The following is a 16,099-nucleotide window of genomic DNA, read 5'->3' as shown; positions in this document are numbered from 1 at the left end:
GGAGCTCCTACCTAAACACCATACTTAACTGATATTTTCCAAACCCACATTCTCATGGGGCATCTAAACTTCAAGGACTGGGAGCCCCTGCTCCTCCTACCAATGAAAGAAAGCGTGGTCCAGTGATAAACAAGCCTCCACTTTGACAGGATCCACTTTACTGAAAATGACAACTTTTCAGAACCTCCTTTTTTATTTTTCTCAACTCAGTTCCTCAAAGGCTCCATGTAGTAGCTTCAAAAAGTTCATGGAAAAATGGAATTTGAAAAATAATGGGATTTTTCCCATGAATCTTTTGAAGTCCCTGTATATAAAAAGAGGTGGCTCTTTTTCAAACTGCAGGCTTTGGCGTCTCCAATCTTCTTTGCTTCAGCAATTTGGTTTACTCCCCAATAAAATCTTAGTGAAAATCTTTTCCACTCGACGCCGGAGTCTGTCACTTAACAGGAGAATCAATAAGTTTTAGCTGAAACAGCCTGGAACCATTTCTTTTTTAAAAGTAATACTGGAAATTTCTGAGCAGTTAATGGAAGACACTGGGATGAGGACAAACCCTTCTGAAACTTGGACAGATTACCTAGCCTTTCTGAACCCGTTTTCTTTGTATAAAGGGAAGAAATAATGCCTGTTTCGGGAGCCCAGTGGCTCAGTAAGCACTGGACTGTGAACCACAATCACTGTCGGCAGTTTGAGCCCCACCTTGGAAGCCATTTTGTGGGAGAAAGATGAGGCTTTCTGCTTCTACAAAGATTTGCAGCCTCAGAAACCCTATAGAGTCGGAACCGACTGGACAGCACTTACCAAGAACAGCAATGCCTGTTAGCCACAGCACTCCATCAAGGCCTGCATAATAAGAGGTGCTGTTATTAATGATGCTAATGAAATCAATTTGGACTTCTAGATGGGATGATTTCACCTTTGAAAACTGGTTTTACATGAGGCATAATGTAAGGTGACCGATGAAGGTTGTGGTGTCCCCCCTTTTTTGGCAGAAGGGATCATCTGAAACAAAGGAAATACAAATAAGGCAATAATTTTTTTTTTTAAAGGGCAGTGAAATTAGTGGAGGGGCGAGATGAATTTGGAAAAAAAAAAAGAATGGGAGAAAGGTTCTTTCACAGACATATAGAGCATGCACACTTTATTATGATTTTTTTGCTTGCCAAAGTTAAAAAGAAAAAGAACCAGAAACCTAGTGGGAGCTGTAGAACACACTGGGGATGCCCCGGGTGACCTTGTCCTTACAGCCCTGTCTGCAGCAGGCGTGCCTAGATCTGCCTGGTCTAGTACCGTCGCCACGTGTAACTGTGGAGTTGCAGTATGGCCGGTGGAACTGCGGAACTAAATTCGGTGTTTTAGTCCATAACAGCCACTTATGGCTAGTGGTAGCCTGGATCTGAGCAGATCAAAACAAAGGACTGCTTATGCCAGAACCCTGGTGGCACAGTGGTTAAGCGTTCGTATGCGATCTGAAATGTCAGCGGGTCAGAACTCACCCAGCACCTCTGCAGGAGAAAACACCTGCACTCTGCTCTGGTAAAGGTGACTAGCCCTGGGAACCCTGAGGAGCAGTTCCGCCCTGTTCTACAGGCTCTCTATGAGTTGGAATCCACTCAATAGCACACAACGACTACTAGTAACCCACAAGCCTCAGTCCACTGCTGTGGACGGAGTCGAACTGTCCCCTTGGGTTTCCAAGGCCGTCAGTCTCTATGGAAGCCAACTGCTAATCTTTTTCTCGAAGAGTGGCTGGTAGGTTCAAATCCCCAGTCCTTCCAGTTAGCAGCCCACCACTTACCCCTCTGTGCCACCAGTGCTCACTTACCAACTGATTTGTTGTTGTTGGTCGTTGTTAAGTGCTGTCAAGTCAGTCCCAATTCATAGCAACCCTCTGTAGGGGTTCCAAGAGTGGTTGGCGGGTTTGAACTGCTGACCTTGTGGTTAGTAGTCCAGTGCTTATCCTAAAACAACACAGTTTCAAAATATTGTTGGCATATTTGTTTCTCTCTTATTTCAACTGGAAACCTTACCCATATGTCAGAAAGCAGATAGTCTGGATATTAATGTAGGAGGAGAAAGCCCGCTGTCCTTGGCTTAATTAGTGTATTATAGTTACAAATGGAGCTGCTTGTGAGGGGGGTGGGTGGGTGGAGGAGCATCCTTTGCATGGAGATCTTCCTCTGCGCAGGCATATTTATTGGTGTTGAGGATGGGCGAACGATTGAGGGTGGGCGTGCGCGGAAGCAACCATTGATTATCCCCAAGACTGTCATCCACTTGATGGGCAGGGATAATTAGTGGATTAGGCAAGCCCCACCAGAGAATAAAAACCCAGAATGGGCTTTATGACGGATGGGCTTACACAGTGCCTTTCATCTGAGACTCGTAAGAACCCTTCATCTTGCCGGATGGGGTGGGGAAGGGTGGCTTTGGGGACAAAGCTGTGACAAGCATTCATAAGCCCTGTCCATCATCCTGAGCACCCATTTCTGGAAGATTCTTGCTTCACACTAGGAGGAGAAGCTGCGGGTTCACAGGAGTTGGGACTGAGAGCAGAAGGTACCAGATTCCTCTAGAAGACTCTTTGCTTTTCATTTCCCGGAATGGGTGTACTGAGAGAATTAGGGGAGGGATGCTGTCAACTGTTCTTCAGCCCCTCATCTCAGCCCCCCCCCCCCAAGGTTTTGGCAGACATGGAGAGAGGTTGTAGTGATGGTGGCGGCAGCAGCAGCTAGAGATGCTTCCAGAAGACCGTTACTTTCTTGGGTAGTGGTGGTGTGCCGTGGAGTCGGTTCCAATTCATAGCGACTGTGTATAGGGTTTCCTAGGCTGTGAATCTTTATGGAAGCAGAAAGTCTCCTCTTTCTCCCACAGAACTGCTGGTAGTTTTGAACTGCTGACCTTGAGGTTAGCAGCCCTAATCGTAACCACTGTGCTACCAGAGCTCCTTACTTACTATCCTGGGTAGAAGCAGATAAGTCCCCACCAAAACTAAGCCCACTGCTGTCGAGTGGACCCAGACACGTTTCAGAATCCGCAGAACACCTGAAGATGACATGAAATGATCCACAGTCATACTGAGTGGCAATGCTTCTGGCTTTACTCTATACAAAGGGGTTTTTCTTGGTCTTTTTTTTCTCACTTGTTTGAGGGTTGTTGTTGTTGTTAAGTGCCATCGAGTCGGTTCCGACCCATAGCGACCCTGTACAGAGTTTCCGAGGGTGTAAATCTTTACGGGAGTAGAAAGCCTCATCTTTCTCCCGTGGAGCGGCTGGTAGTTTGGAACCGCTGACCTTAAGGTTCGCAGCCCGATTCGTAACCACTACGCTACCAGAGCTCCTTGTTTGAGGGTACTGACCATTTTTAGGGTGACATTGGCATTCCCTTGGGGGTATTTACAGTTGGAACCAGGTGTTGTGTTTCTGGGGAACCATTTGCCCCCTGCTTGGCACAATCTGCTCCAACTTGTGCATAACAGAGCAGAGGCTGTCTGTCTCTTCTTTTCACTGACCCTCCACTGTGCCAAGCATGATGCCATTTTCTAGCAAATGGCCTTTCCTGATGATTTCCAATGAAATCTTGCTTCTAAAGTGTGCCTGACCCAAGCCTAGGGTCTTTTCAGTCATGGCCATCTGCATGTGAAAAAAGAAGAGTGAAGAAGAATTAACACATTGGAATTGTGGTGCTGATGGAGGATAGTGAATATACCATGGACTTGCAGAGGGAAAAACGAATCTGAGCTCCTTACAGAACCTTCATGTGAAGCAGGCTCCTGTCCACTGTCTGAGCCACACCCTGCAGTCCATAGCTGGGCTCCCAGAATCAGGGTAGTATTTGGGCTGAAAATTTAGCCAGATCTTGGCTCAAATTCCAACGTAGACCACTTCAATAGAAGCCTCTAGGACCTCGTTTACTTGTTGTTACTGTTTTTAAGTGCCATTGAGTCAGTTCCAACCCATAGCGACCCTGTATAGGGTTTCTGAGGAGCCATTGGTGAGCTTGAACCGCCAACCTTGCTGTTCAAACAGCTTTGCAGTCTGGCGCATTAGCCCCCAGCACCACCCCAGGACTCCTTAGTTTACTTAGACATAAAGTACTAGAAACATCTGCCTCGTTGCATTGTTGTGAGCATGTGCATAGACAGCTGTGTGACTCCCAGTGTGGTGTATGGACCAGCAGCCTCCGCATCTCTACTCAGACTAGACTGGTAGCAGCCCAGGCCCTGTCTCCTGTCACCAGAACCAGAATCTGCAGTTTGGCATGGCCCTCAGGGGATGGAGATGGAAGTTAAAGTTTGAGAAGCACTGATCCAGGTATCTAACACATAGCAACTGTTGAGAAAATCGCCCTGCTTTGTGAGATGCTGCTCAGGATGCTTGTCAAGGTGAAAAGTAGGCAATGGGCACAGTATCTATCTGTTCTTCAACCCAAACTTGCATTCCTGTTGTCCCTAACCATTGGTGAGGCAGCCTCTGTCTGGACCCTTTATAGCAGAACAAAAGCTGAAACTTGACTCTCTACCCTACTCCCAACCACCCCTATTTTGTTTTCAACCCCTCCATTCGTTCCTCCTCTTCATGAACTGCCTGCCCAGTTCTCTGTCACCTCTCAAGTTGCCTCTTCTCCAGCCATAGCTCCCAGCGTCTCCCTTCTCTCTGTGGCAGCGTGGTTTCCAGTTCCCTCAGCTGTCCCTTGAGGTTCCGCTTCCCCGGCAGGCCAGGGCTTTATTATTTATGGAGCCCCATTCCGCTGCTGTGCCTGATAAGTTACACACACTTTCTGCTTCTGCACTGTGTATTGGACACCATCCTGTGGGCCTCTGTTTAATCCAAAACAAAGCAGAAGCCCAAACCAGCATCTCTGTTGCCTGGTTTCTGAGCTCTGCATCGGGCCTGCAAATGGGCTGTTCTGGGAGACAGGAAAGCGTGTAGGAGAAGGACTTGGGAATATTTCCCAAAGCACAGACTTGAAAGCCAGCTCGCCTGTTTGTTTAGGTGGCCACCAAATCCTTGAGGTACGGAAGGAGATTTAGTGGGCTTTTCTCCTGAAAAGTTAGAAAAGGACTACTTTCTCCTCGTGCCCAAAGGGATAAGGCTGTCACCTGCTATATGGTTCATTTGCCAGGATCTCTCGCCACATGGCTGCCTTGGGATTTATGTCACCTGCCTCTGGAATGAAGGCCACCCAGGTGATCCTCTGCTGGCTGCCCACGGTCACTTTGTCCTCTCTGCTCATTTCCAGCCTCTGCTCCCCTCTTTTCGCACCTCTTGCCTCTCTTGCTGGAAATGCTTTTCCTTTCCCTCCATTTGTCTCTCCCCAAGCCCACAGTTTAGTGGGGGAGACCTCAGCTCGTAGAAGGCAAACAAATGACTTGATGGAATAAACTGAGAGAGCTCCAATCCTGCAGGGTGAGTAAGAAGGAAGTAGATCAGCGAGCAGTCGAAAAGAAGTGGTGTTTCTGCTTGGTCTTGATGGATGTGTAGGAGTTCTCCCGAGAGTTGAGTTACCCAGAAGGTTTGACGAGAAGACAATCCTAAGAGATGATGGCTCTGTTGTGGGGAGCCTTGTGGGAGCCCCCACTCGGAGGCTGCAGACCCTTGACTGTGAGTGTGTATTTATAGAAGCCCCCATCTATCTCATTGTAGGAAATGGGGACAGTCCTACATCGTGACTAAGGGAATCCTCTTTAGATGCTTATGAACAAAGTTGCTTTCTCTTCCTGTTTCTTTAATTAGGTCTTTTACCTTGCCGTCAGAATCACTGTGGTTTGAGATCTTTCCTCAATGAACTGCCCCAAACCCATGCCATTGAGTTGATTCCAATCAAGTGAGTCTGTAGGACAGAGTTGTTGTTGTTAAGTGCTGTCGAGTTGGTTCTGACCCGTAGCAACCCTGTATAGAGTTTCTAAGGAGCGGCTGGTGAGCTTGAACCACCGACCTTGCAGTTCAAACCGACATTGCATTCCAGCACATTTACCCTCAGCACCACACCAGAGTAGAACTGCTCCATTGGGTTTCCAAGGCCATATTCTTTACAGAAGCAGACTTCTCTTGCAGAGCGGCTGGTGAATTTGAACTGCTGACCTTTTGCTTAACAGCTGGGTACTTCAACCACTGTGCCATCGGGGCTCCTGACAAACTGCGCAGGGGCCCCCAAATGCCCTCCCCACCTCTCCAAAGAAATTCAAGTGATTCCTTTCCTCTTCTGACTTTGGCAGACCCAGGTGTGTGGGCTGTGTTTTCTTTTCTTTGATTTGGGTCTGTCTGGAAAAGGGTGAATCCGGTCTGTATACTCTGATGGGCTCCACAGTGGGGTCTGTGCGGGAGGTACTTGATCTCTCAGGGAATGCTGTCCTCAGGGTTTCCTCAGGCGTGAACATGGCAGATGGAAATGTTTCTGGAGGTGGTGGGCAGGCCCAGACAAGGGAATAAAGGAAGGCTCTAAGTACCCAAAGCATCTTGGTTTGCAGATTTCTGTTGGAACTTGAGTATGGTCCCCTTGATGAAATCTTCTAGCCTAGAAAAATACAGGATCTTTTTTTTTCTGAGCTCACCTTTTCAAGCTTTCTACCATTATGTTTTCCCTCTTTTCTCACTTCCTTAAAAGGTTTTAACTTTTGTAGTAAAGCTATTTTAAGGTGGCCCAAAACTTTTTTTTCCCTCCCTTGAAAGAAGAAAGATCTGGAACAACCCAACACTGCCTTGCTTCTAAATATTAATAACATTTACACATGTCTTTTCATTTCTCAACAAGGAGGTTTTTGTCTTTTCTTAAAAGGTTTAGGGTTTTTTGGGTAAAATTCATTAAATTATATATTGCTCAAAACAGGTGGGCCTGCCATTCTTTGATAGACTGTCAAATATCATTCATTCAGGAGGGAGCTATTCTTGGCTGGTTTCTGACGGAGTGTAGGTATTCCTGGGCTGAGAGGCGGGTGTGTGTGTTGTATGCTCCTTTGATTTGAGAGAGGACCCTCTTTTTGTTGCTAATTTGGTAAAAGGCTGAAATGAGGCTCCAAAGTGGGGACAGATAGGTAAGTAGTCTTCAAGTGGTTTGAGCAGTAGCTGTTTTTAGATACATTTATCTTGGGTTTGAGTACTCTACACCACCATTTACTTGGGAGCAGTAGACAAATTATCTGTTCCTGTACGCCCAGCTTCCCCGTCCTCTTTCTGCTTTAAATGTGGTCAGCGAATACCAAAACCCCACTTATGGGAAGACCATTCTGACTTGTGACTCATTATGTGTCAGAGTAGACCTGTGCTCTGTTGGGTTTTCAGTGCTAATTTTATAGATCGCTAGACCTTTCCTTCAAGGCACTTTTAGGTGGATTTGAACCACCAACTGTTTTGTTAGTCTCTGAATCCTTAACCACCTGTGCTATCCAGGGACTCGAATCCACCAAGAAATCAAAACAGCTCCAAAACCATTGCCATCTATGAAGAAAAAATGACACCAAATCATTCTTCCTACAGCCCTCGCTACTCAGCTAGGTGTGATAATTAAAAATTCAAATACTGTATTCAGTTTGGGGTGTTTTATTAGGGACGTTAACAGGTTACAATTTCTAGCACAGTTGTTCTGGTCAGGACAGCCTCTCTCTGCCTGGCCAATCTTACAAAGTTCTTTTAGGACCACTGATAAATGCCCACAGGGCACACCAGTCCACCCTAAGCCTCAGCTCGAGTTCTGTGGGTCAGCAAAACTAGCTCCCTCAGTTCAGTACCTAGAAGGCACCCTGCTCTACAAGCATGCCTCCTGCCCAGAGTCACTCAGCTTGATGTGCTCCATGGGCTGGGGAGCTCTGGCTCTGGGGTCTACCAGTCTGGCATCACAGTTTTGTGTCCATGGGTCAGGGAGGTTCAGTGCACAGGGATCTCTGGGTTCAAAGGATGTGTTCCATTCCTGGCTCTTCATCTTCGATGGTAGTAAGAGTCCCCCACCATCTGCTTCTGAGATGACTCATTGTATACCCAGCAGGATGGTGAAATTGATCAGTCATGTTATCCGTCCCAATTGAATCAGCGAATCCATCAACATCTCCCCCAGATTCATCAGGAAAAAGCTGTTTGGTGGAAGTTCACAAACCCTCTGACTAGAAGAGATTTGCTACACTGTACTGTTCAGTGAGTTCCAACTCGTCCTCATCCTATAAGAGGAACTGCCCCATTGGGTTTCCAAGAAAAAGTAGAGTGCTACGTCATTTCCTGTGAAGAAGTTAGTGAGTTTTAAACCACCGACCTTCCAATTAGCAGCCAGCTGCTTAACCAGTGCACCACCAGGGGTCCTTGCTCAACTGTTGTTATTGTTGAGTGCCATCAAGTCGGTTCTGACTCATAGCAACCCTGTAAGGGTTTCCAAGGAATGGCTGGTGGGTTTGAACCGCTGACCTTGTGGTTAGCAGTCCAGTGCTTACCTAATAGCACCACACCAGGACTCCAGTTGTTGTTGTTGTTGTTGTTAAGTGCCGTCAAGTCGATTCTGACCCATAGCGGCCCTGTATGGGGTTTCCAAGGAGCAGCTGGTGAGCTTGAACCACTGACTTGGAGTTCAGACGACTCTGTAGTCTGCCGCATCAGCCCACAGCGCCACATCAAGACTCAGGTAGTAAGGTGCAAAATGCTTCCCATGCAGTTTGTTCTGAACGTTGTTTTCAGAGCTGCTGTTGAATTGGCTTGGCATTCTGATGTAGAGCTATAGGATAAGCACTGGACTTATAACTGCAAGATCAGCAGTTCAAACCCACCAGCTGCTCTTCAGAAACCATACAGGGTTGATATGAGTCAGAACCAGCTGAATGGCACTTAACAACAACAACAGCACTGATTTGGCCATGGACTCTTGGTGACCCTGTCTGTGCTCAGTTGAACGAGCACTACCTGGTACTGCACCATCCCATGAGTAGCTCGGGGTTGGACCATTGTGATCCATAGAGTTCTCACTGACTGATTTTCATAAGTTTAAATACAAGTCCATCTTAGTTTGCTGTTCTGCATCAGAGCAACATACAAACCATGACCCATAGCACTTAAGTCCATTAGCCTAGAGCTGCACCTGGGTTTGTAGCATTGGAAATTGAGAATTCTGCCACGGACCACACTGAGACTAGGGGTTCCAGCTGGGGTGTGCAGTCTAACTTGGAGACGATCTCTCCCAGTGTTCTGAGTGAGATTTCCCAGATTCTGCAACTGTTTGGGTCCATTGTTAGTGATGTTGAGTGCCGTCAAGTCAGTTCTGACTCACAGCGACCCTGTTTGGAGCTTCCAAGGAGTGGTTGGTGGGTTTGAACCTCCGACTTTGCACTCTAGTGCATTATCCTGCAGCACCTGTGTGAACTGAGCACTTCTTACTGTGTGTGAAGCAATGCACTGAGCACTCCGTATGTATGCCCTAATTTATCCCTTGTACTAACCCTCCACGTGATGACTTGTCCTCATGCAGAGTTTAAGTGACTTGTCCAGTGTCATAGAGCAAACAGTCAAACTAACATGCAAGCCAAGAAATCAGACTCCCCAATGTGTGCTCCTATTTATCTCCCCCCCCACCAATACTCAGTAATGGGCAGTGTTAATAATGGTGATGGAGTGCTCGTGTGGTGCTATAGGATAAGCACTAGACTGCTAGGTCTGTTTGAACCACAATGTTGTCATTCAAGCTCTCCAGCTGCTCCTCAGAAACCCTAGACAGGTTGGAGCTGATTCAACAACATTTAGTAACAATAATGGTGGTGACATTTTTATCATTTTATAATTGATATGGGCGCACAGTAGCTCCATATGATAAACACTGGGCTGTGAACCACCAGATGTGTGGTTCAAGCCTGCCAACTACTCTGCATGAAAAAGATGAGGCTTTCTGCTCCTGTGAAGATTTAAAGCCTTGGAAACCCTATACAGGGTCACAATGAGTCAGAATCGACTTGATGGTACTTACCAATAACAACAAACACTTATTATATTTACTATTTTATCATCATCATCTAAAATAGATTTCATTATTGTCGTTAGCTGCCATCCTGTCAGTTCTGTCTCATGGCGAGCCCATGTGTGCCCAGTACAACTAACGGCTCCATACGGTTTTCAAGGCTGTGAGCTTCCATAGGCACATTATCAGGCCTGTCTCCTGAGGCACATCTAGGTGGGTTTGAACTGCCAACCTTTTGGCTAAGAATTGAGTGCTTAACTATTTGTGCCACCCAGAGACTGCACGTATCATTATTACATTTTATTAGTATTAGGAAACAAATCCTCAGAGGTAAAGTGTTTTCACCTAGTAAATACTACCTGGCTGTGACTGGAAGTCAGCCCAGACCTCTTGCCTTATTACTTCTGACCTTATTACTTGTCTCAATAGGCTTGTCCTGGGCTTCCTGGAAAGGGAGGTTGGAACCTGGGAGAGTTGGGCTCAGCCCTGATCTTACCTGCTGTGTAAGTGAGAGATCGGGGTGATCTTGGGCTAGGATTGGGTGGACAGTGTCTCCGAACATCCTCAAGCCTTTAAAGAAGCTTTTTACAATATCTTATGAATCAGAAAGACAGATAATGGCTAGACGAGGTTCTCAGGTTTGGGTTGAAGTCTTAAGCTCTTACAGGTGCTAACTACTGTCCGTGTGGACAGAGCTCTCTAATGAGTTATCCAGAATGTTCAGCTCAGCCCTTAGCACTGTGATTACTTGGATGTGGATGTAGACGGGCCGTTCATATCAGAACTTGACAAGAAAAAGGGAAATGGGAGACATCTTGGGTGTTATCACTGGAATCTTGATGGGGCTATCATGGTAACCTGAGGTACTGGAAAACCCAAACTAAACTGTTGAGTGCCTTCTAACTCTAGTGACCCCGAATGTGTCAGAATAGAACTGTGCTCTATAGGGTTTTTAATGGCTGATTTTATTTTTAAAGTAGGTCACTAATCCTTTTTTCATGGCCTTGCTGAATGGGCTTGAACTTCCAATTTTTTGTTTACTAATCAAGTGCTTAACTGTTTGTGCCACCCAGGAACTATGAGATCACGCAGGATCTCAATTATATGAATCCTGCTCTTGGGCTGGAGGAAACCCCCAGGAAAAACACAGGATGGTTACCACGTGGCCTAGCAGTGTGGTGGTAAAGCTTGTGCAAGGGTAGTGGTTGACCAGTAGGTCAGGTGTGACTGCCTCAGGGCCTCCCTAGGGGCCAGTCAGGTAGGATTTCTGCCCTGTGTGGTTTAGTGTCTTCTGGAAGCAAATGGCCACTTACAGGCATAAGGCCAGAGACCTGCTCTTGGGCCAGGCAGGCCATGGTGGCACAAATGAAGCACTGATGGATGCGATTGAGCAGCATGTGTCAAACAGATGGCGAAGCTGGGTGGATTGTAAACTCATGGCGTTGTTGCCAGTATCTCTAATTTGATCTTAAATTTTTTTTTTAATGTAATGACTTCATTGTTTTCATAAAAATGATACATGATCCTTATTTTAAAAAAAGAAAAGAAAAAAGAAAAAAAAAAAAAAAAAAAGCCCAAAAGAAACATTCTAGCCACAGAGGAAATTACAAACGAGAAAGCAGTCCAAATTTTAGCTTCCAGAAAAGAACCCATTTTAGTATTTGGTAGACATAATTTTCCAGATATCTCTGTGCACAGTTTCAGATCAAACTGATAGCTGGAGAAATACGTCAAGAAGCAATTTTATAGCAGTGTGTTCCTATGATGCATATTAGTTTCAAATGAAAAACATAGTTAATTTTACTTTAGCAGAACAAAATGAAATTGAAGTATTACTGAACTTCAGTTAACATTTTCTTCACCAAAAGATATTCGTTTCTCCGATACTTGTAAGGCAGTGAGTGGATTCTTCACCCGGAGCAGTATTTCCGCCCCCAGCCCCTGAAAGTTGGCAATTTGAACCTTCCCAGAGCTCCTGCAGGAGAAAGACCTGGTGATTGCTCTGATAAAGATTACTACCCAGAAAACCCTCTGCTGGGGTTTTCTTTGTCAGTTCTGCTTTGTCAGACAGCGTCGCTGCGAATCTAAATCAACTCTGGAGATGAGTTTGGTTGTCACAATTGGGGAGGAAGATGTTTGTGGTGGTGGTTGTTGTTGTCAGGTGCCATCGAGTTGGAAGTGACTCATAGCGACCCCATGCACAGCAGAACGAAACAATGTCCGATCTTGGGCCAACCTCCTTACCGCTGCCACATTTGACGCCATCAATGATGCCACCTGGCTGATCCATCTCGTTGGGGGTCTTGTTTGTGGTATGTAGTGAATAAAGACGAGGGGGGCTGCTCAACATCATCCAGGGCACAGGAGAGTCTTCGCTAACAAAGAATTATCTGACCCAGAACACCAGTAGTGCTAAGGTTGGGAACGTGTGGTTGAAGGCTGGGAAAAAGAGCACTTAACATCTGTCACTCTCTGTTGCTTCTTAGGAAGTTTTGATTAGGCTTATAGAATGAACGATGAGGTGATTAACCTTTTAATTTCTCCCTCCATGTATTATCTTTACTTTGTCAAGGTTTGTAATGTTTGCATCCTCTTCTGCCATGGAATCTCCCAAGTGTTCAGTCCTAGTTTCATATTGAAGTGGTTCTGATCCAGTCCCATTACCTGGCTCCTTCTAGTCAATCCTGCCTTGTAGTGACTCAGTAGGACAGCAGAGAACTGTGCCAAGAAGTTCCCAAGGCTGTTAGCTTTACGGAAGCTGACTGCCACATTTCTCTTGGGGAGCCACCGGTGGGTTTGAACCGCCAACCTTTTGGTTAGTAGCCAGGCACGTAACCATTGCCAAACACCACTTCTCTGGCCATAATTTCCCCTTCTCTGGTCTTATTTTAAGTCAGCTCTTGATTGGTTGGTTACCTGGATCCTCATGTAAGTGTAACATGAAAGGGAAGGAGGTGTCAGACCCCACTGTGGTTTGGCCTGGTCAGGCTTGCATCTGCAGTTTGGAGTTTGTGTCTAAGCATTGTACTTAGCAGAGTAGAGATACCTATGCAATATCTCTAGGACTCCATAGGGATTTGAAAAGAACACGGTATAGGTAAGTAGTTGGAAGTAGCTAGATGAAGGAAGGAAAACTGGATACGTGTGTTAGTTTATCTTTATTGCTGATACTAGTTGCTGTCAGTTGAGCCCCCGGCTCGTGACGACCCTGTGCACAGCAGAATGAAGTGCCATCCCTGTGATAGGTTGTAGATCTGACCATTGTGATCAAGGGGATTTGCACTGGCTTATTTTCAGAAGTCGATTGCCAGACCTTTCTTCCTAGTTCATCTTAATCTGGAAGCTCAGCTGGAGCCTGTTCAACATCAGAGCAATATACAAGTTGACTGAGCATCAAACCCAAGTCTCCTGTGTGGAAGGCAAGAACTGTAGCACTGAATCACCAATACCGTGATTCTTCTTAGTTCTTTGAGAAGATTTCCACATGGAAGCAGCATCAGTGGTGGCCTGAGACCCCTCAGAAGACAGGGTGGCTGATAATAGACTGTCATGGGAAAGTGATGAATCCCTGTGAGCTGAAGAGCACAGGCTGTCTGGAGAACCTTTATGTGTTATGTGTAGATGTTGGCTCTAGGCATCAGCTGGGTGGCTATATTTAGACAACTTTTCAACCTTGAAATGCTGATGTTCTAATGATGCTTCCTGATAGTCACGTGTCCTGGGGAGGAAAGTCAGTCACCTTGAGTCCGTCCTCCCTGATGTTTGGGACAAGGGCTGAGAACATCCAGGGCCATGTGGTGTTAGCAGCCACATCAGGGTACAGCTTATATGCTTTCCACCCCATACATTTGGACCAACCATCTGTTGAGTGAAAAGGTGATACAGTAACGCGTTCTGTGTTAGATTCGGCTGAACTAGTCCCGTCACAGTCTGTCATATTTGCAAGGTTACATGGATGGAGCATGTTCTAAACACATTCCCTGAGCCAATACATTTTTATTTAATCTGGGCAGCAGATCATAGGCACTTCAAAGGAAGATGTCCACAGATTAGTACTCTGGTGTCACTGAAATTGGATGCTTCGTGAATGTCGGAATTCCATGTCTATCACAATGTGGTTTAACGGGTGACTTTGTTTTATTGCAGGGGAGCTATCCAGTTTGGGAAGATTTCATAAACAAAGCAGGAAAGCTACAGTCCCAGCTCCGGTAAGTAGAAGCTTATTGTTTACAGAAAGAATAAAAAGGCAATAACTTGAAACAAGATGTGAGGTTGGACAGACGCAAGACGCCAGCTTGGGATCATTTTGGAAGTGTTTTGGACAAAGAAGCACATAATGCATTCTCATATGGCTCTTGTTGTTGTTGCTAAGTGCCCTCGAGTTGGTTCTGATCCACAGTGACCCCGTGTAGGGTTTCTGAGGAGCGGCTGGTGGGTTTGAACTGCCAACCTTGCAGTTCAACCTGACCTTGGGTCCAGCACATGTGCTTTGGCCCCCATCACCATAAGTAAAATTGAACTCATATTCACTTCGCCTCCTTTCTGTAGGAATTTTGAGAGTCACATGAGCTAACGAGCAACATTTCTGTAGCATTCACTGACTATATGCAAGACATGTTAATTTATTTAAATCTCACAACCCTATGAGGTGAGTACAGTTCATATCCCATTTTACAAATGAGGAAACGAAGGCACAAATAAGGTAAGAAACTTAACCCCAAGTCTTAGACAGCTAATAAATGGCAGAGCAAGGATTTGAATTTGGCAGTTAAGCTCCATCCAGATTCCATGTTCTTTCCCATTCTTCTTATTGCCTCAGATAAAGAGTACTGAGCATTGTATAACTTCACGTGTATGAAATGTCTAGAAAAGGCCAATCTATACAGTCAGATGTAGATCAGTGAAGCTTGGAGATAGGAACAGAAAGAGACTACGAAATTGGCACGAAGGATCCTTTTGGGGGTGATAGAGATGTTCTGGAATTGGATTGTGATCGTGATTATGCAACTCTGTAAATTTAGTAAAAAAATCATTGAAGTGTACATTTTAAATGGGTGAATTTTATGGTATGCAAATTATGCCTCAGTAAAGCCTTTGGAGAAGAAAACAACAAATAAAATCTAGTGCAGATCTACTCCACAGGGCTATTATTATTCCCAAGCCTTGCCTTATGCATGAATCATTTGCTATGAAATAGGGAATGTTCCAACATCTGGTGAAAGCTTCAGCTTTTTCAGTCAGTGGGGAGAAGGACATGGTGGGTGCTCCATGGAGGATGGACCATTTTAAAAAGTGCTTATTGTTAGGGTCTCAGTTTGTGGCATTTGCTGGGGTTGACATTATTTAGTTTGGGTTGTTGGAGGATTGTTTACCAAAGAGCAGAGCTGGTAGGGTTTTCTGGGATAAAAAGCCATGTGGATGGCAGAGAGATGAGGAAGAGATGATGCTCTTATGGACTTTGCCCTTTGACACATGGGTTACTGCCCAGTGCTTTAGCCAGAGGATTGGAGAGCCCATTGCTCCCTTATGTTGTTGTTGTTAGGTGCCATTGAGTCGGTACTGACTCATAGCGACCCTATGCACAACACAATGAAACACTGCCCAGTCCTGAGCCAACCTCACAATTGTTGCCACGCTTGAACCCATTGATACTGCCACTTTGCCAATCCATCTCGCTGGGGGTCTTCCTCTTTTTCTCTGACCCTCTACTTTGCCAAACATGATATCCTTCTCCAGTGACTGGCCCCTCCTGACAATATTTCCCAAGCATGAGAGATGACGTTTGGTCATCCTGGCCTCCAAGGAGCACTCTAGCTGCACTTCCAACACATACCTGTTTGTTCTTCTGGCAGCCCATGGTACTTTCAGTATTCTCCTCCAACACCATAACTCAAAAGCATCAATTCTTCTACGGTCTTCCTTCTTCACTGTCAAGCTTTCACATGCATATGAGGTTATTGAAAATCTCATGGCTTGGGTCAGGCGCACCTTAGTCCTCAAGTTGACATCTTCGCTCTTCAATGCTTCAAAGAGGTCTTGTGCAGAAGATTTGCCTAATGCAGTGCTTCGTTTGATTTTTGACTGCTGCTTCCATGAGTGTTGATGGTTGATCCAAGAAAGAATGAAGTCCTTGACAACAACTTCAATTATTTCTCCTTTGATAAGGATGTTATCT

General features: G+C 45.6%; 1 protein-coding gene across 3 annotated transcripts in view; it reads left to right on the top strand.

The window, feature by feature from the left end:
- MTSS1 (metastasis suppressor 1) overlaps window positions 1-16,099 on the top strand; it is a 223,775-nt gene that overhangs the window by 21,940 nt on the left and 185,736 nt on the right. For all 3 annotated transcript variants that reach the window (XM_006830700.1, XM_006830698.1, XM_006830699.1), the window contains exon 2: window positions 14,071-14,132. In XM_006830700.1, coding sequence (XP_006830763.1) covers window positions 14,071-14,132 — 62 coding nt within the window. The remainder of the gene's footprint in view (window positions 1-14,070; window positions 14,133-16,099) is intronic.

Source organism: Chrysochloris asiatica, unplaced genomic scaffold, assembly GCF_000296735.1.
Source record: "Chrysochloris asiatica unplaced genomic scaffold, ChrAsi1.0 scaffold00001, whole genome shotgun sequence".
Classification (NCBI taxonomy): Eukaryota; Metazoa; Chordata; class Mammalia; order Afrosoricida; family Chrysochloridae; genus Chrysochloris; species Chrysochloris asiatica.
The sequence above is the reverse complement of the archived record's forward strand: the minus strand, read 5'-3'. Positions and strand labels throughout refer to the sequence as shown.